This window comes from Oncorhynchus nerka, linkage group LG15 (assembly GCF_034236695.1).
Source record: "Oncorhynchus nerka isolate Pitt River linkage group LG15, Oner_Uvic_2.0, whole genome shotgun sequence".
In the NCBI taxonomy this organism is placed as follows: Eukaryota; Metazoa; Chordata; class Actinopteri; order Salmoniformes; family Salmonidae; genus Oncorhynchus; species Oncorhynchus nerka.
Genome location: NC_088410.1, coordinates 13,901,465 through 13,921,464, shown reverse-complemented (window position 1 = coordinate 13,921,464; position 20,000 = coordinate 13,901,465). Strand labels below are relative to the sequence as shown.

Below are 20,000 nucleotides of genomic sequence, written 5' to 3'. Positions count from 1 at the left end.
CACCAGGAATCTCCTCTCATCACCCTGCTGCTGAGCCAGCATGGTCTGGATCTTCTCCAGCATGCCTGCTGCCTTCGCCCTCAGATTTAGAGCTTCCAGTCTGGTCACTGTCTTCCTCAACTCTCATGTGGCTCTGGGGAGGATCAGGTCATTCCTTTGCAGGGTGAGGCTCAGTGAGGACAGCTGCACGGCAGTCTGAGACAAAATGGCAGAACACACAAATTAGTTCATTCTCCATTTCCCGCTTTTTCTGAGTAAATAAACTGTCACCTGTCAATTACTTGATTCTGAAAGTTTATTTGAGTCTTGAACCTACTTTTTAAAACTAGTGTGGTATTACATTTCCTGTAAAACCGACCTTCTTTGCCCTGTAACTTCCGGCTGCTGTTGATGCTGCGAGCTCTCCACACCGAGCTCTTCCCCGAGAACACAGAGCTCTTCCCCGAGAACACAGAGCTCTCCCCCGAGAACACAGAGCTCTTCCCCGAGAACACAGACCTCTTCCCCGAGAACACAGAGCTCTTCCCCGAGAACACAGAGCTCTTCCTCGAGAACACAGAGCGCTTCCCCGAGAACACAGAGCTCTTCCCCGAGAACACAGAGCTCCTCCCTGAGAACACAGAGCTCTTCCCCGAGAACACAGAGCTCCTCCCCGAGAACACAGAGCTATCGTTTGGATTTTCCGTCTTCCATATCGGATCCAGAAGATCGTACACGGCAGACACCTTTGGCTCTTTCTTCTAAATGGTCAGTAGCTCTAGTCTGTGGCAGTCAGAAAGAATCTTCCAAACGATTCACTGTCTCCTTCCCCCCTCCTCCCCCCGTCCCCCCCCGTCTCTTGTGCCAACAGAAAACAATAATTCTGTGGTGTTTACCATTCCAACACTTGGCGCACACAGACACACACAGACGCACACAGACACACACAGACACACACAGACACACACAGACACACACAGACGCACACAGAAGCACACAGACTCAGACAGACGCACACAGACGCACACAGACACAGACAGACGCACACAGACGCACACAGACTCAGACAGACGCACACAGACGCACACAGACGCACACAGATGGACACAGACGCACACAGACACAGACAGACGCACACAGACGCACACAGATGGACACAGACGCACACAGACGCACACAGACGCACACAGACGCACACAGATGCACACAGACGCACACAGACGCACACAGACACAGACAGACGCACACAGACGCACACAGACACACACAGACACAGTATTGTTTAACATGCTCTGCTAGCAAATAAAACTAGATAGAGAATTTATTAGTTACAAACCTCTGTGGCATACAGTGGATTGGGATTTAGAGCCAGTTTTATTGCTTCTTTAATCAGCACAGCCGTTTTCAGCTGTTCTAACATAATTGCAAAAGGGTTTTCTAATGATCAATTAGCCGTTTAAAGTGCTAAACTTGGATTAGCTAACACAACGTGCCATTGGAACACAGGAGTGATGGTTGCTGATAATGGGCCTCTGTAGATATTCCATTAAAAATCAGCTGTTTCCAGCTACAATAGTAATTTACATTAACAATGTCTAAACTGTATTTCTGATCAATTTGATGTTATTTTAATGGACAGAAAATTTGCTTTTCTTTCAAAAACAAGGTCATTTCTAAGTGACCCCAAACTGTTGAACGGTGGTGTATGTATAAATATTTTGAATTTTACAGGCACTGCTTACCCTGACTGCACGTTGTGTGTGTGTGTGTGTGTGTGTGTGTGTGTGTGTGTGTGTGTGTGTGTGTGTGTGTGTGTGTGTGTGTGTGTGTGAGAGAGAGAGAGGTGGGAGAGAGAGAAGTGAGAGAGAGAGGTGCAAGAGAGAGAGAGAGACAGAGAGGTGGGAGAGAGAGAGAGGTGGAAGAGAGAGAGAGAGGGAAGGGGAGAGGTGGGAGAGAGAGAGAGAGAGAGAGAGAGAGAGGGAAAGAGGTGGGAGAGAGAGAGAGAGGTGGCAGAGAGAGAGAGATGGGAGAGAGAGAGAGAGAGAGAGAGAGAGAGACAGAGAGGTGGGAGAGAGAGAGAGAGAGAGAGAGAGAGAGAGAGTTGAGAGGAGAGGTGGGAGAGGTGGGAGAGGTGGGAGGGATAGGTGGGAGAGAGAGAGAGTTGGGGGAGAGAGAGAGAGAGTTGGGAGAGAGAGAGAGAGAGAGAGAGGTGGGAGAGAGGGAGAGGTGGGAGAGAGAGAGAGAGGTGGGAGAGAGAGCGGTGGGAGAGAGAGAGAGAGAGAGAGAGAGACAGAGAGGTGGGAGAGAGAGAGAGGTGGAAGAGAGAGAGAGAGAGGGAAGGGGAGAGGTGGGGGAGAGAGAGAGAGAGGTGGGAGAGAGAGAGGTGGAAAAGAGAGAGAGAGAGAGAGAGAGAGAGGGAAAGAGGTGGGAGAGAGAGAGAGGTGGGAGAGAGGAGAGAGAGAGTTGGGAGAGAGAGAGAGAGAGAGGTGGGAGAGAGGGATAGGTGGGAGAGAGAGAGGTGGGAGAGAGGGAGAGGTGGGAGGGGAGAGAGAGAGGTGGGGAGAGAGAGGTGGGAGAGAGAGAGGTGGGAGAGTGAGAGAGAGAGAGAGAGAGAGAGAGAGGTGCAAGAGAGAGAGAGAGAGACAGAGAGGTGGGAGAGAGAGAGAGGTGGAAGAGAGAGAGAGAGGGAAGGGGAGAGGTGGGAGAGAGAGAGAGAGAGAGGTGGGAGAGAGAGAGGTGGAAGACAGAGAGAGAGAGAGAGAGAGAGAGAGAGAGGGAAAGAGGTGGGAGAAAGACAGAGAGGTGGCAGAGAGAGAGAGAGAGGTGGGAGAGAGAGAGAGAGAGAGAGAGAGAGTTGGGAGAGAGAGAGGTGGGAGAGAGGGATAGGTGGGAGAGAGAGAGGTGGGAGAGAGAGAGAGAGAGGTGGGGAGAGAGAGGAGGTGGGAGAGAGAGAGGTGGGGAGAGAGAGAGAGAGAGAGAGAGAGAGAGAGAGAGGAAGAGAGGGTACAGTGGTGACACCAGATAGGATCTCTCTCCTAATCCTCAACTAGAATAGGAGGGCGACACAAGCACACTACTCCCCAATAGTGATGAGTTTAACAGAGCACCAGAATAGAGCGGTGACCACCAAGCCACAAGGCCCCAAGACAGCCGCCAGACCCCCCCGCTTCCCTTCAGTCTTTCTGGAGGATATGTTGCTCGCTCTCTCTCTCCCCCTCTCTCTCTCTCCCTCCTTCCTCCCCCTCTTCCTCTCTCTCCCCTCCCTCTCTCTCCCCCTCTCTCTCTCTCCCTCTTCCTCCCCCCCCCTCTTCCTCTCTCTCCCCTCCCTCCCTCTCTCTCCCCCTCTCTCTCCCCTCTCCCCCCCCTCTCTCCCTCTCCTTCCCCCTCCCTCTCTCTCCCCTTCCTCTCTTTCCCCTCCCTCTCCTTCCCCCTCCCTCTCTCTCCCCCTTCCTCTCTCTCCCCTCCCTCTCTCTCTCCCTCTCCCCCTCTCTCTCCCTCTCCTTCCCCCTCCCTCTCTCCCCCCCCTCTCTCTCCCTCCCTCTCTCTCCCCCTGTCCCCTCCCGCTCTCTTACAGAGCTCGTCTGGAATGTGCAGATGTTTCCTTTTGGGAATGGCCGCCCTTGCCTGCACACACACTCACTCGCCCGCTCGCTCACTCACTCACTCACTCACTCGCCCGCTCGCTCACTCACTCACCCACTCAATCACTCGCAGGTGTCTCCCTGTAGTCCCACAGAGCACTCAGTCCCACACTCCCAGTCCCACAGAGGAGGTGTCTCACTAGTTCCCCAGGTGTCTCCCTGTAGTCTCACTCACTCACCCACTCAATCACTCGCAGGTGTCTCCCTGTAGTCCCACAGAGCAGGTGTCTCCCTGTAGTTCCACAGAGCAGGTGTCTCCCTGTAGTTCCACAGAGCAGGTGTCTCCCTGTAGTCCCACAGAGCAGGTGTCTCCCTGTAGTCCCACAGAGCAGGTGTCTCACTGTAGTCCCACAGAGCAGGTGTCTCCCTGTAGTCCCACAGAGCAGGTGTCTCCCTGTAGTTCCACAGAGCAGGTGTCTCCTTGTAGTTCCACAGAGCAGGTGTCTCCTTGTAGTCCCACAGAGCAGATGTCTCCCTGTAGTCCCACAGAGCAGATGTCTCCCTGTAGTCCCACAGAGCAGGTGTCTCCCTGTAGTCCCACAGAGCAGGTGTCTCCCTGTAGTTCCACAGAGCAGGTGTCTCCCTGTAGTCCCACAGAGCAGGTGTCTCCCTGTAGTTCCACAGAGCAGGTGTCTCCCTGTAGTCCCACAGAGCAGGTGTCTCCTGTAGTCCCACAGAGCAGATGGTGTCTCCTGTAGTCCCACAGAGCAGGTGTCTCCCTGTAGTCCCACAGAGCAGGTGTCTCCCTGTAGTTCCACAGAGCAGGTGTCTCCCTGTAGTTCCACAGAGCAGATGTCTCCCTGTAGTCCCACAGAGCAGGTGTCTCCCTGTAGTCCCACAGAGCAGGTGTCTCCCTGTAGTTCCACAGAGCAGGTGTCTCCCTGTAGTCCCACAGAGCAGGTGTCTCCCTGTAGTTCCACAGAGCAGGTAAAGCAGTGATCCTAGTGGATGTTCTGTGTCTGGACCCCGAGGGACAGTTGTTAATGGGGGTTCACGTCATCAGAACCCGGGGGACAGTTGTTAACTTCTTGCGTCGAGCCATCCCGGATCCGGTATCGTGACTACAGCCTCAAGCTCATTACCATAACGCAACGTTAACTATTCATGAAAATCGCAAATGAAATGAAATTAATCTATTTGCTCTCAAGCTTAGCCTTTTGTTAACAACACTGTCATCTCAGATTTTCAAAATATGCTTCTCAACCATTGCAAAACAAGCATTTGTGTAACAGTATTGATAGCTAATGTAGCATTTAGCGTAGCATTTAGCGTTAGCATTCAGCAGGCAACATTTTCACAAAAACCAGAAAAGCATTCAAATAAAATCATTTACCTTTGAAGAACTTCGGATGTTTTCAATGAGGAGACTCTCAGATAGCAAATGTTCAGTTTTTCCTGAAAGATTATTTGTTTAGGACAAATCGCTCCGTTTTCTGAGTCACGTTTAGCTACGAAAAAAAACCTGTATACAGGATTGTGTAAATCTAACCGCAAGCTCATTAGCATAACACAACGTTAACTATTCATGAAAATCGCAAATGAAATGAAATGAATCTATTTGCTCTCAAGCTTAGCCTTTTGTTAACAACACTGTCATCTCAGATTTTCAAAATATGCTTTTGAACCATAGCTAAACAAGCATTTGTGTAACAGTATTGATAGCCTAGCATAGGATTATGCCTGTCTTTCAGTATGCAACATTTTCACAAAAACCAGAAAAGGATTAAAATAAAATAATTTACCTTTGAAGAACTTCAGATGTTTTCAATGAGGAGACTCTCAGTTAGATAGCAAATGTTCAGTTTTTACAAAAAATATTATTTGTGTCGACTAATCGCTCCGTTTTGTTCATCAAATTTGGGTAAGGAAAAAAATAAAATAAAATATTAAGTCATTAAAACGCAAACTTTTTTCCAAATTAACTCCATAATATCGACAGAAACATGGCAAACCGATGTTTAGAATCAATCCTCAAGGACAGTTGTTAATGGGGGTCCACGTCATCAGAACCCGGGGGACAGTTGTTAATGGGGGGGACAGTTGTTAATGGGGGTCATCAGAACGGGGACAGTTGTTAATGGGGGTCATCAGAACCCAGGGGGACAGTTGTTAATGGGGGTTGTTAATGGGGGTTCAGGTAATCAGCACAGTTGTTAATGGGGGTCCACGTCATCAGAACCCAGGGGACAGTTGTTAATGGGGGTCCACGTCATCAGAACCCGGGGGACAGTTGTTAATGGGGGTCCACGTCATCAGAACCCGGGGACAGTTGTTAATGGGGGTCCACGTCATCAGAACCCGGGGACAGTTGTTAATGGGGGTCCACGTCATCAGCACCGGGGACAGTTGTTAATGGGGGTCCGTCATCAGAACCCGGGGACAGTTGTTAATGGGGGTCTCGTCATCAGAACCCGGGGACAGTTGTTAATGGGGGTCCACGTCATCAGAACCGGGGACAGTTGTTAATGGGGGTCCACGTCATCAGAACCCGGGGGACAGTTGTTAATGGGGGTCCACGTCATCAGAACCCGGGGGACAGTTGTTAATGGGGGTCCACGTCATCAGAACCCGGGGGACAGTTGTTAATGGGGGTCCACGTCATCAGAACCCGGGGGACAGTTGTTAATGGGGGTCCACGTCATCAGAACCCAGGGACCAGTTGTTAATGGGGGTTCACGTCATCAGAACCCGGGGACAGTTGTTAATGGGGGTCCACGTCATCAGAACCCGGGGGACAGTTGTTAATGGGGGTCCACGTCATCAGAACCCGGGGGACAGTTGTTAATGGGGGTCCACGTCATCAGCACCCAGGGACCAGTTGTTAATGGGGGTTCACGTCATCAGAACCCGGGGGACAGTTGTTAATGGGGGTCCACGTCATCAGAACCCGGGGGACAGTTGTTAATGGGGGTCCACGTCATCAGAACCCGGGGGACAGTTGTTAATGGGGGTCCACGTCATCAGAACCCGGGGGACAGTTGTTAATGGGGGTCCACGTCATCAGAACCGGGACAGTTGTTAATGGGGGACAGTTGTTAATGGGGGTTCACGTCATCAGAACCCGGGGGACAGTTGTTAATGGGGTAACCGCTGCTTTGCTCCAGGGCAGAACAGTGGGTTATTCTACCTTGCCAGCTCGGGGATTCGAACCAGCGACCTAGCGGTTAAGAGTGGCCCAACGCTCTTAACCGCTAGGCTAGTGGCCCAACGCTCTTAACCGCTAGGCTAGTGGCCCAACACTCTTAACCTCTAGGCTAGTGGCCCAACATTCTTAACCGCTAGGCTAGTGGCCCAACATTCTTAACCGCTAGGCTAGTGGCCCAACGCTCTTAACCGCTAGGCTAGTGGCCCAACGCTCTTAACCGCTAGGCTAGTGGCCCGACGCTCTTAACCGCTAGGCTAGTGGCCCAACACTCTTAACCTCTAGGCTAGTGGCCCAACATTCTTAACCGCTAGGCTAGTGGCCCAACGCTCTTAACCGCTAGGCTAGTGGCCCAACGCTCTTAACCGCTAGGCTAGTGGCCCGACGCTCTTAACCGCTAGGCTAGCGGCCCTACACTCTTAACCGCTAGGCTAGCGGCCCAACGCTCTTAACCGCTAGGCTAGTGGCCCAACGCTCTTAACCGCTAGGCTAGTGGCCCTACACTCTTAACCGCTAGGCTAGTGGCCCAACACTCGTAACCACTACGCTAGCTGCCTCCATGGGCGATGGAAGGAGAGAGGAGGAGGTTGGCAGTACAGCAGATTTTCTGCCTAATTGCAGCAGATGAGTGTGTGTGTGTGTGTGTGTTAACATTCTGTCTCCCAGTCAGTCAGTAATTGTAATGTTTTATTTCCCCCTGACAGAGATCTGTCCAGGAACCGTATCTCATCTCTGGAGCCAAGTCTCTTTGATCAACTCACCTCCCTACGAGAACTGTGAGTATAGCTGGATGTGTGTTTGTGTGTGTGCTTGTCTATGTCTGATAACTTATCTTTCTCTTTTTCTCTCTCTCTCTCTCTCTTTCTTTCTTTCTTTCTTTCTTTCTTTCTTTCTTTCTTTCTTTCTTTCTTTCTTTCTTTCTTTCTTTTTCTTTTTTCTTTCTTTCTTTCTCTCTCTCTCTCTCTCTCTCTCTCTCTCTCTCTCTCTCTCTCTCTCTCTCTCTCTCTCTCTCAGGTATCTACAGGACAACAGAATCAGTGTTCTCCCCAGAGGGGTCTTCTGCTCCAGACCCCTGTTCTCTATACTGTATGTCACCTAGAGGGGGAGAGGGAGAGGGGGATGAAAGGAGGAAGAGGGTGGAGAGAAAAATCAGTGTGGTTTAGTCTGTGTTTAACTAGGCAGAACCCACAGGAGAGGTCTGGCTGTGCTGAGAGGAACACACACCAATCACAGAACCATTAAGCACAATTATAGCTGGCTTCTCCCTGCTCTGTCGGCTCTACTTCCAGATCTCTCTCCTTCTCTCCCTCCCTCCTTCTCTCCCTCCCTCCTTCTCTCCCTCCCTCCCTCCATCCATCATCTCCCTTTTTAAATCAGTCTCAACCATCCTCTCGCCTCACCAAATGCCTCCACCCTCTCCTTCACAGCTTTCTTCTTGCCATCCAACCCCTCCAACCCCCCCTCCATTTCTTTCTTCTTGCCAGCCAACCCCTCCATCTCTCTGCCCCTCCCCCTCTCATTTCCACTCCTTTCTTCTTGCCATCCAACCCCTCCATCTCTCTGCCACCCCTCCCCCTCTCATTTCCACTCCTTTCTTCTTGCCAACCAACCTCTCCATCTCTCTGCCACCCCGTCCCCCTCTCATTTCCACTCCTTTCTTCTTGCCATCCAACCCCTCCATCTCTCTGCCACCCCTCCCCCTCTCATTTCCACTCCTTTTCGTCCCCTCTCATTTCCACTCCTTTTCGTCCCCTCTCATTTCCACTCCTTTTCCCCCTCTCATTTCCACTCCTTTTCGTCCCCCTCTCAGTTCCACTCCTTTCTCGTCCCCCTCTCATTTCCACTCCTTTCTCGTCCCCCTCTCATTTCCACTCCTTTCTCGTCCCCTCTCATTTCCACTCCTTTTCGTCCCCCTCTCATTTCCACTCCTTTCTCGTCCCCCTCTCATTTCCACTCCTTTCTCGTCCCACCTCTCATTTCCACTCCTTTCTCGCCCCCTCTCAATTCCACTCCTTTCTCGTCCCCCTCTCATTTCCACTCCTTTCTCGTCCCCTCTCATTTCCACTCCTTTCTCGCCCCCTCTCATTTCCACTCCTTTCTCGTCCCCCTTTCATTTCCACTCCTTTCTCGTCCCCCTCTCATTTCCACTCCTTTCTCGCCCCCCTTTCCTTTCCTCCTACTAGTCTGTTCCAGTGTTTTCCATCAGTCCACACCAGCACACAGCCATTATGGAGGGTGGGAGGTTTAACTAGGGGAAGAGGGGCTATTTCATTTACATTTAATTGTACATTTATTTTAGCAGGCAGGTCAATTACAAACAAGGGTAGAATGTAAAGTGTGGAGGTTAGGAGGGCGGCGGTTGTCACGGTGATATGTGTCTGTCATCCTCTGTCTCGTTCTTTCTCTTTTTCAGAGATTTGAGTAACAACCAGATCACCACCATAGAAGAAGAAATATGTGATCATTTATTTAATTTAACAGAAATGTAAGTCAGAGCACTTTCCTCTCCTCTCCTCTCCTCTCCTCTCCTCTCCTCTCCTCTCCTCTCCTCTCCTCTCCTCTCCTCTCTCTCCTCCTCTCCTCTCCTCTACTCTACTCTCCTCTCCTCTCCTCTCCTCTCCTCTCCTCTCCTCTCCTCTCCTCTCTCTACTCTACTCTACTCTACTCTACTCTACTCTACTCTACTCTCCTCTCCTCTACTCTCCTCTCCTCTACTCTACTCTACTCTACTCTACTCTACTCTACTCTACTCTACTCTACTCTACTCTACTCTACTCTACTCTACTCTCTCTCAATTCAATTCAATGGGATTTATTGTCATGGGAAACATGTGTTAACGTTGCCAAAGCAAGTGAGGTAGATAATATACAAAAGTGAAATAAACAATAAAAATGAACAGTAAACATTACACTCACAGAAGTTTCAAAAGAATAAAGACATTAGACATGTCATATTATATATATATATACAGTGTTGTAATGATGTACAAATGGTTAAAGTATAAAAAGGAAAATAAATAAGCATAAATATGGGTTGTATTTACAATGGTGCTTGTTCTTCACTGGTTGCCCTTTTCTTGTGGCAACAGGTCACAAATCTTCTCTTTCTCTCTGACTTTCTGTCTTTCTCCCTTTGTCTTCTCTCTTTCTCTGTCTTCTCTCTTTCTCTCTTCTCTCTTTCTCTGTCTTTCTCTCTCTTCTCTCGTTCTCTCTCTTTCTCTGTCTTCTCTCTTTCTCTGTCTTTCTCTGTCTTCTCTCGTTCTCTCTCTTTCTCTGTCTTCTCTCTCGTTCTCTCTCTTTCTCTGTCTTCTCTCTTTCTCTGTCTTTCTCTGTCTTTCTCTGTCTTTCTCTGTCTTCTCTCTTTCTCTCTTCTCTCGTTCTCTCTCTTTCTCTGTCTTCTCTCTTTCTCTGTCTTTCTCTGTCTTCTCTCGTTCTCTCTCTTTCTCTGTCTTCTCTCTTTCTCTGTCTTTCTCTGTCTTCTTTCGTTCTCTCTCTTTCTCTCTTCTCTCGTTCTCTCTCTTTCTCTCTCTTCTCTCGTTCTCTCTTTCTCTGTTCTCTCGTTCTCCCTTTCTCTGTTCTCTCTCTTTCTCTTTCTCGCTTCTCTCCTTCTTTCTCTTTCTCTCTTCTCTCGTTCTCTCTCTTTCTCTGTCTTCTCTCGTTCTCTCTTTCTCTCTCTCTTTCTCTCTCCTCTCATTCTCTCTTTCTCTGTTCTCTCTCTTTCTCTCTCTTCTCTCGTTCTCTCTTTCTCTGTTCTCTCTCTTTGTCTCTCTTCTCTCATTCTCTCTTTCTCTCTCTTCTCTCGTTCTCTCTTTCTCTGTTCTCTCTCTTTCTCTCTCTTCTCTCGTTCTCTCTTTCTCTGTTCTCTCTCTTTCTCTTTCTCGCTTCTCTCCTTCTTTCTCTTTCTCTGTTCTCTCTCTTTCTCTTTCTCTCTTCTCTCGTTCTCTCTCTTTCTCTGTCTTCTCTCGTTCTCTCTTTCTCTGTTCTCTCTCCTTCTCTTTCTCTCTTCTCTCGTTCTCTCTATTTCTCTGCCCTCTCTTTCTCTCTCTCTCTCTCTCTTTCTGGTTAGGTGTGTGATTATGAAACATTTTCATCTCAGTCATGATGTCATACTGTTATATGGTATACTGTCTGTCTCTATGTGGTATGTACTTCATTATAAACTGGCTGGTTGGAGCCCTGAATGCTGACTGACTGACAGCTGTGGTATATCAGACTGTGAGAACAGCACTTAGTCGCTGTATATTTGCCATATACCACACCCCTCAGGTCGTATCGCTTCAATAGACTGTACCCACCCATAAAGCCAACTGAAACAGTGACTAAAATAGACAGAGAGAATGTGTTGGTTTGATCTCTCTGTTATTTCTCTGTTTACATCTCCAACTGAAACAGAGACTAAAATAGACAGAGATAATGTGTTGGTAGGATCTCTCTGTTATTTCTCTGTTTACATCTCCAACTGAAACAGAGACTGAAATAGACAGAGAGAATGTGTTGGTAGGATCTCTCTGTTATTTCTCTGTTTACATCTCCAACTGAAACAGAGACTGAAATAGACAGAGAGAATGTGTTGGTAGGATCTCTCTGTTATTTCTCTGTTTACATCTCCAACTGAAACAGAGACTAAAATAGACAGAGAGAGAATGTGTTGGTAGGATCTCTGTTATTTCTCTGATGTTTAGATTTCCACTATGAACTCACTCTCACACCCACACAAAGAACACTACTGTTAATTACACCCCTCTCCTCCCTCTCTTCTCTCCTCCCATCCCTCTCCTCCCTCTCTTCTCTCCCTTGTCTCTCACTCCCTCTTAACTGTCTGTACCCAACCCTGTCCAACTCTCTCTCCCCTCCATCCACCTCTCTCCTCTCTCCTCCCATCCCTCCCTATCTTCTCACCTCCCATCCCTCTCCTCCCATCCCTCTCATCCCTTTCTCTTCCCTTCCTCTCTCTTTCCCTCTTTCCCTCCCCCTCTCCCCCTCTTCTCTCCTCCCATCCCTCTCCTCCCTTTCTCCTTCCTCCCTATCTCTTTCCCTCCCCCCTCTCCTCCCTCTCTCCCTCCTCCCATCCCTCTCCTCCCTTTCTCCTCCCTCTCCTCCCTTTCTCCTCCCTCCCTCTTTCTTTCCCTCCCCCCTCCACAGTGACTTAAGCAGCAACCCGTTTGTGTGTGACTGTAAGTTATTTCGTCTGGTGAGCTGGCTTCAGGAGAGGGGAGTGCGGGTGCGTCACCCAGAGAACATGCTCTGTGTCCAACCGCCTGACCTGAGACACCAACCACTACTCAATGTGTCACTGCTCACCTGCGGTAAGACTGAGAGAGAGGAACACACACACACACACACACACACACACACACACACACACACACACACACACACACACACACACACACACACACAACCACTACTCAACGTGTCACTGCTCACCTGCGGTAAGACTGAGAGAGAGAAACACACGCACACACACACATAGCAGTAGTTGTTGAATTGATTGATCTGTGAACTGTACTGTGTGTCTGGAGGACAGTACACACAGTTGTTGTAATTCATTCATTTCTAGATGTATTGCTTGATTGATTGGTTGATTGATTAATGTCTTGATTAACCAGGTCTGAACTATGCAGCCTGTCTGGAGGACAGTGACCACAGTGGAGGAGGCAGTGAGCTGGTCATCTTCTCTTCATCCACGCCGGGTAACTTCTCCCGGGAGGAGTGTAACTCTGTGTGTTACGGGGCCTCCCAACGCTACGGGGGCCTGGGGGCCCGGAGGGAGTGTCTCTGCAGCACCAACTACGAACCCAACCGCATCAGTGAAGCTCAGTGCTCTGCTGCCTGCACCAAGCCTCACGTCATGAAGGTGGACGGAGACTGGCTAACGACTTCCTCATTACTTTTTCTTCGTTGTAACTTCCTGATTACTTCCTTGTTTTTGTTATAGCTTCCTGATTACTTCCTTGTTTTTGTTATAACTTCCTGATTACTTCCTTGTTTTTGTTATAACTTCCTGGTGACTTTATTATTGAAAACTATTTACATTAGTACATATACAGTGTCTTCAGAAAGTATTCACACCCCTTGACTTGTTCCACATGGTACGGCCTGAATTCTAACTTCCTCCACATGGTACAGCCTGAATTCTAACTTCCTCCACATGGTACAGCCTGAATTCTAACTTCCTCCACATGGTACAGCCTGAATTCTAACTTCCTCCACATGGTACAGCCTGAATTCTAACTTCCTCCACATGGTACAATCTGAATTCTAACTTCCTCCACATGGTACAGCCTGAATTCTAACTTCCTCCATATGTTGTTGTGGTACAGTCTGAATTCTAACTTCCTCCACATGGTGTTGTGGTACAGTCTGAATTATAACTTCCTCCACATGGTGTTGTGGTACAGCCTGAATTATAACTTCCTCCACATGGTACAGCCTGAATTCTAACTTCCTCCACATGTTGTTGTGGTACAGTCTGAATTATAACTTCCTCCACATGGTGTTGTGGTACAGTCTGAATTCTAACTTCCTCCACATGGTGTTGTGGTACAGTCTGAATTCTAACTTCCTCCACATGGTACAGCCTGCATTCTAACTTCCTCCACATGGTGTTGTGGTACAGTCTGAATTCTAACTTCCTCCACATGGTGTTGTGGTACAGTCTGAATTATAACTTCCTCCACATGGTGTTGTGGTACAGTCTGAATTCTAACTTCCTCCATATGGTGTTGTGGTACAGTCTGAATTATAACTTCCTCCACATGGTGTTGTGGTACAGTCTGAATTCTAACTTCCTCCACATGGTGTTGTGGTACAGTCTGAATTCTAACTTCCTCCATATGGTGTTGTGGTACAGTCTGAATTCTAACTTCCTCCACATGGTACAATCTGAATTCTAACTTCCTCCACATGGTGTTGTGGTACAGCCTGAATTCTAACTTCCTCCAGATGGTGTTGTGTTACAGTCTGAATTCTAACTTCCTCCATATGGTGTTGTGGTACAGCCTGAATTCTAACTTCCTCCACATGGTGTTGTGGTACAGCCTGAATTCTAACTTCCTCCACATGGTGTTGTGGTACAGCCTGAATTCTAACTTCCTCCACATGGTACAGCCTGCATTCTAACTTCCTCCACATGGTGTTGTGGTACAGTCTGAATTCTAACTTCCTCCACATGGTACAGTCTGAATTCTAACTTCCTCCACATGGTGTTGTGGTACAGTCTGAATTCTAACTTCCTCCACATGGTACAGCCTGAATTCTAACTTCATCCACATGGTGTTGTGGTACAGTCTGAATTCTAACTTCCTCCACATGGTACAGTCTGAATTCTAACTTCCTCCACATGGTGTTGTGGTACAGTCTGAATTCTAACTTCCTCCACATGGTGTTGTGGTACAGTCTGAATTCTAACTTCCTCCATATGGTGTTGTGGTACAGCCTGAATTCTAACTTCCTCCACATGGTACAGCCTGATTCTAACTTCCTCCACATGGTACAGTCTGAATTCTAACTTCCTCCACATGGTGTTGTGGTACAGTCTGAATTCTAACTTCCTCCACATGGTGTTGTGGTACAGTCTGAATTCTAACTTCCTCCAGATGGTGTTGTGTTACAGTCTGAATTCTAACTTCCTCCACATGGTGTTGTGGTACAGCCTGAATTCTAACTTCCTCCACATGGTGTTGTGGTACAGCCTGAATTCTAACTTCCTCCATATGGTGTTGTGGTACAGCCTGAATTATAACTTCCTCCACATGGTGTTGTGGTACAGTCTGAATTATAACTTCCTCCACATGGTGTTGTGGTACAGTCTGAATTATAACTTCCTCCACATGGTACAGCCTGAATTCTAACTTCCTCTACATGTTGTTGTGGTACAGCCTGAATTCTAACTTCCTCCATATGGTGTTGTGGTACAGCCTGAATTCTAACTTCCTCCACATGGTACAGCCTGCATTCTAACTTCCTCCACATGGTGTTGTGGTACAGTCTGAATTCTAACTTCCTCCACATGGTACAGCCTGAATTCTAACTTCCTCCACATGGTGTTGTGGTACAGTCTGAATTCTAACTTCCTCCACATGGTACAGCCTGAATTCTAACTTCATCCACATGGTGTTGTGGTACAGTCTGAATTCTAACTTCCTCCACATGGTGTTGTGGTACAGTCTGAATTCTAACTTCCTCCACATGGTGTTGTGGTACAGTCTGAATTCTAACTTCCTCCACATGGTGTTGTGGTACAGTCTGAATTCTAACTTCCTCCACATGGTGTTGTGGTACAGTCTGAATTATAACTTCCTCCACATGGTGTTGTGGTACAGTCTGAATTCTAACTTCCTCCATATGGTGTTGTGGTACAGTCTGAATTATAACTTCCTCCACATGGTACAGCCTGAATTCTAACTTCCTCCACATGGTGTTGTGGTACAGCCTGAATTCTAACTTCCTCCACATGGTGTTGTGGTACAGCCTGAATTCTAACTTCCTCCACATGGTGTTGTGGTACAGCCTGAATTCTAACTTCCTCCACATGGTGTTGTGGTACAGCCTGAATTCTAACTTCCTCCATATGGTGTTGTGGTACAGCCTGAATTCTAACTTCCTCCACATGGTACAGCCTGCATTCTAACTTCCTCCACATGGTGTTGTGGTACAGTCTGAATTATAACTTCCTCCACATGGTACAGCCTGAATTCTAACTTCCTCCATATGGTGTTGTGGTACAGCCTGAATTCTAACTTCCTCCACATGGTGTTGTGGTACAGTCTGAATTTAAAATGGATTACATTGAGATTTTATGTCACTGGCCTACCCACAATACCCCATAATGTCAAAGTGTAATGATGTTTTTTGACATTTTTACTAATTAATTAAAAATGCAAAGCGGACATGTATTGAGGCAATAAGTATTCAGCCACTTTGTTACGACCAGACTTAAGTTGAGTAATAAAAATATCAAGTCAAGGGGAATAAGTCAAGGGGAATAAGTCAAGGGGAATGAGTCAAGGGGAATAAGTCAAGGGGAATAAGTCAAGGGGAATGAGTCAAGGGGAATGAGTCAAGGGGAATGAGTCAAGGGGAATAAGTCAAGGGGAATGAGTCAAGGGGAATGAGTCAAGGGGAATAAGTCAAGGGGAATGAGTCAAGGGGAATGAGTCAAGGGGAATGAGTCAAGGGAAATAAGTCAAGGAGAATAAGTCAAGGGGAATGAGTCAAGGGGAATGAGTCAAGGGGAATGAGTCAAGGGGAATGAGTCAAGGGGAATAAGTCAAGGGGAATGAGTCAATGGGAATAAGTCAAGGGGAATGAGTCAAGGGGAATAAGTCAAGGGGAATGAGTCAAGGGGAATAAGTCAAGGGGAATAAGTCAAGGGGAATGAGTCAAGGGGAATGAGTCAAGGGGAATAAGTCAAGGGGAATGAGTCAAGGGGAATGAGTCCTTTCTGAAGGCAGTGTCCATAGTAACGTACAGTACAGATGTAGCAGCTCTGTATTGGGATTTACAAATGTAGCTGTCTTCTGATTGGTTAAAGCAGTGTGGTGGGACTAACTCCAACTTTGCTCTGATTTGGTTAAAGGAATGTGGTTGGACGTTGGCCCATGACGTCTTTGTGGTGGACTTCGCTGCGTCTCTCCCTCCTTTCCCTCCCGTCAGTGTCCACTCCTCCGCTCATCTGTCTCTCCTCTCTTCGGTGACCCCTGTCACCCTCTCCTGGGACTTCGGTGACCTTTCACCCCGGGTCAACGCTACGGAAACGGTCGACATGACGACGAATCATAAATACGCCGTCCCTGGGCGCTACCCTGTCAGTGTCACCGCCTGGGCCGGACCCAAGGAGGTAATTATTTAGTTATATCATTCTTGGGGTAACTCTATTGTTCTATCATTCTTGAGGTAATTATATTGTTCTATCATTCTAGAGGTAATCCTATCGTTCTATCATTCTAGAGGTAATCCTATCGCTCTATCATTCTAGAGGTAATTCTATTGTTCTATCATTCTAGAGGTAATTCTATCATTCTAGAGGTAATCCTATCGCTCTATCATTCTAGAGGTAATTCTATTGTTCTATCATTCTAGAGTTAATTATATTGTTCTATCATTCTAGAGGTAATTCTATTGTTCTATCATTCTAGAGGTAATCCTATCGCTCTATCATTCTTGAGGTAATTTGATTGTTCTATAATTCTAGAGGTAATTCTATCGTTCTATCATTCTTGGGGTAATTCTATTGTTCTATCATTCTAGAGGTAATTCTATCATTCTAGAGGTAATTCTATCGTTCTATCATTCTTGAGATAATTCTATCATTCTAGAGGTAATTCTATCATTCTATCATTCTAGAGGTAATTCTATTGTTCTATCATTCTAGAGGTAATTCTATAATTCTAGAGGTAATTCTATCATTCTATCATCCTAGTGGTAATTCTATCATTCTAGAGGTAATTCTATAATTCTAGAGGTAAATCTATAATTCTAGAGGTAATTCTATCGTTCTATCATTGTAGAGGTAATTCTATCATTCTAGAGGTAATTCTATTGTTCTATCATTCTAGAGGTAATCCTATCGTTCTATCATTCTAGAGGTAATCCTATCGCTCTATCATTCTAGAGGTAATTCTATTGTTCTATCATTCTAGAGGTAATCCTATCATTCTATCAATCTTGAGGTAATTTGATTGTTCTATAATTCTAGAGGTAATTCTATTGTTCTATCATTCTTGGGGTAATTCTATTGTTCTATCATTCTAGAGGTAATTCTATCGTTCTATCATTCTTAAGATAATTCTATCGTTCTATCATTCTAGAGGTAATTCTATTGTTCTATCATTCTAGAGGTAATTCTATCATTTTATCATTCTAGATGTAATTCTATTGTTCTATCATTCTAGAGGTAATTCTATTGTTCTATCATTCTATAGGTAAATCTATAATTCTAGAGGTAATTCTATCATTCTAGAGATAATTCTATCGTTCTATCATTGCAGAGGTAATTCTATCATTCTAGAGGTAATTCTATCGTTCTATCATTCTAGAGGTAATTCTATCGTTCTATCATTCTTGAGGTAATTTTATTGTTCTATCATTCTAGAGGTAATTCTATCGTTCTATCATTCGTGGGCTAATTCTATTGTTCTATCATTCTAGAGGTAATTCTATAATTTTATCATTCTAGATGTAATTCTATTGTTCTATCATTCTAGAGGTAATTCTATTGTTCTATCATTCTAGAGGTAATTCTATCGTTCTATCATTCTAGAGGTAATTATATCGTTCTATCATTCTAGAGGTAATTCTATCATTCTATCATCCTAGTGGTAATTCTATCATTCTAGAGGTAATTCTATAATTCTAGAGGTAAATCTATAATTCTAGAGGTAATTCTATTGTTCTATCATTCTAGAGGTAATTCTATCATTCTAGAGGTAATTCTATCATTCTAGAGATAATTCTATCGTTCTATCATTCTAGAGGTAATTCTATCATTCTAGAGGTAATTCTATCGTTCTATCATTCTAGAGGTAATTATATCGTTCTATCATTCTAGAGGTAATTCTATCATTCTATCATCCTAGTGGTAATTCTATCATTCTAGAGGTAATTCTATAATTCTAGAGGTAATTCTATAATTCTAGAGGTAATTCTATCGTTCTATCATTCTATCATTCTAGATGTAATTCTATCATTCTAGAGGTAATTCTATCATTCTATCATTCCAGAGGTAATTCTATCGTTCTATCATTCTAGATGTAATTCTATCATTCTAGAGGTAATTCTATCATTCTATCATTCCAGAGGTAATTCTATCATTCTAGAGGTAATTCTATCGTTCTATCATTCTAGAGGTAATTCTATCATTCTATCATTTCAGAGGTAATTCTATCGTTCTATCATTCTAGATGTAATTCTATCATTCTAGAGGTCATTCTATCATTCCAGAGGTAATTCTATCGTTCTATCATTATAGATGTAATTCTATCATTCTAGAGGTCATTCTATCATTCTATCATTCCAGAGGTAATTCTATCGTTCTATCATTCTAGAGGTAATTCTATCGTTCTTACCTTGGATGTTAAAGAGCTGAAAATCTTTTTAGTCTTGTAAGTTACAGTGGGGCAAAAAAGTATTTAGTCAGCCACCAATTGTGCAAGTTCTCCCACTTAAAAAGATGAGAGAGGCCTGTAATTTTCATCATAGGTAGACTTCAACTATGACAGACAAAATGAGAAAAAAAATCCAGGAAATTTTATGAATTTATTTGCAAATTATGGTGTAAAATACGTTTTTGGTCACCTACAAACAAGCAAGATTTCTGGCTCTCACAGACCTGTAACTTCTTCTTTAAGAGGCTCCTCTGTCCTCCACTCGTTACCTGTATTAATGGCACCTGTTTGAACTTGTTATCAGTATAAAAGACACCTGTCCACAACCTCAAAAAGTCACACTCCAAACTCCACTATGGCCAAGACCAAAGAGCTGTCAAAGGACACAAAACAAAATTGTAGACCTGCACCAGGCTGGGAAGACTGAATCTGCAATAGGTAAGCAGCTTGGTTTGAAGAAATCAACTGTGGGAGCAATTATTAGGAAATGGAAGACATACAAGACCACTGATAATCTCCCTCGATCTGGAGCTCCACGCAAGATCTCACCCCGTGGGGTCAAAATGATCACAAGAACGGTGAGCAAAAATCCCAGAACCACACGGGGGGACCTAGTGAATGACCTGCAGAGAGCTGGGACCAAAGTAACAAAGCCTACCATCAGTAACACACTACGCCGCCAGGGACTCAAATCCTGCAGTGCCAGACGTGTCACCCTGCTTAAGCCAGTACATGTCCAGGCCCGTCTGAAGTTTGCTAGAGAGCATTTGGATGATCCAGAAGAAGATTGGGAGAATGTCATATGGTCAGATGAAACCAAAATATAACTTTTTGGTAAAAACTCAACTCGTCGTGTTTGGAGGACAGAGAATGCTGAGTTGCATCCAAAGAACACCATACCTACTGTGAAGCATGGCGGTGGAAACATCATGCTTTGGGGCTGTTTTTCTGCAAAGGGACGACTGATCCGTGTAAAGGAAAGAATGAATGGGGCCCTGTATCGTGAGATTTTGAGTGAAAACCTTCTTCCATCAGCAAGGGCATTGAAGATGAAACATGGCTGGGTCTTTCAGCATGACAATGATCCCAAACACACCGCCCGGGCAACGAAGTAGTGGCTTTGTAAGAAGCA

General features: G+C 45.8%; 1 protein-coding gene across 1 annotated transcript in view; it reads left to right on the top strand.

The window, feature by feature from the left end:
- Nucleotides 1–20,000, top strand: part of pkd1a (polycystic kidney disease 1a) — a 187,354-nt gene that overhangs the window by 26,842 nt on the left and 140,512 nt on the right. The window contains 6 exon segments of the mRNA XM_065001039.1: nucleotides 7,467–7,538; nucleotides 7,777–7,848; nucleotides 9,176–9,247; nucleotides 11,904–12,067; nucleotides 12,371–12,618; nucleotides 16,342–16,602. Coding sequence (XP_064857111.1) covers nucleotides 7,467–7,538; nucleotides 7,777–7,848; nucleotides 9,176–9,247; nucleotides 11,904–12,067; nucleotides 12,371–12,618; nucleotides 16,342–16,602 — 889 coding nt within the window.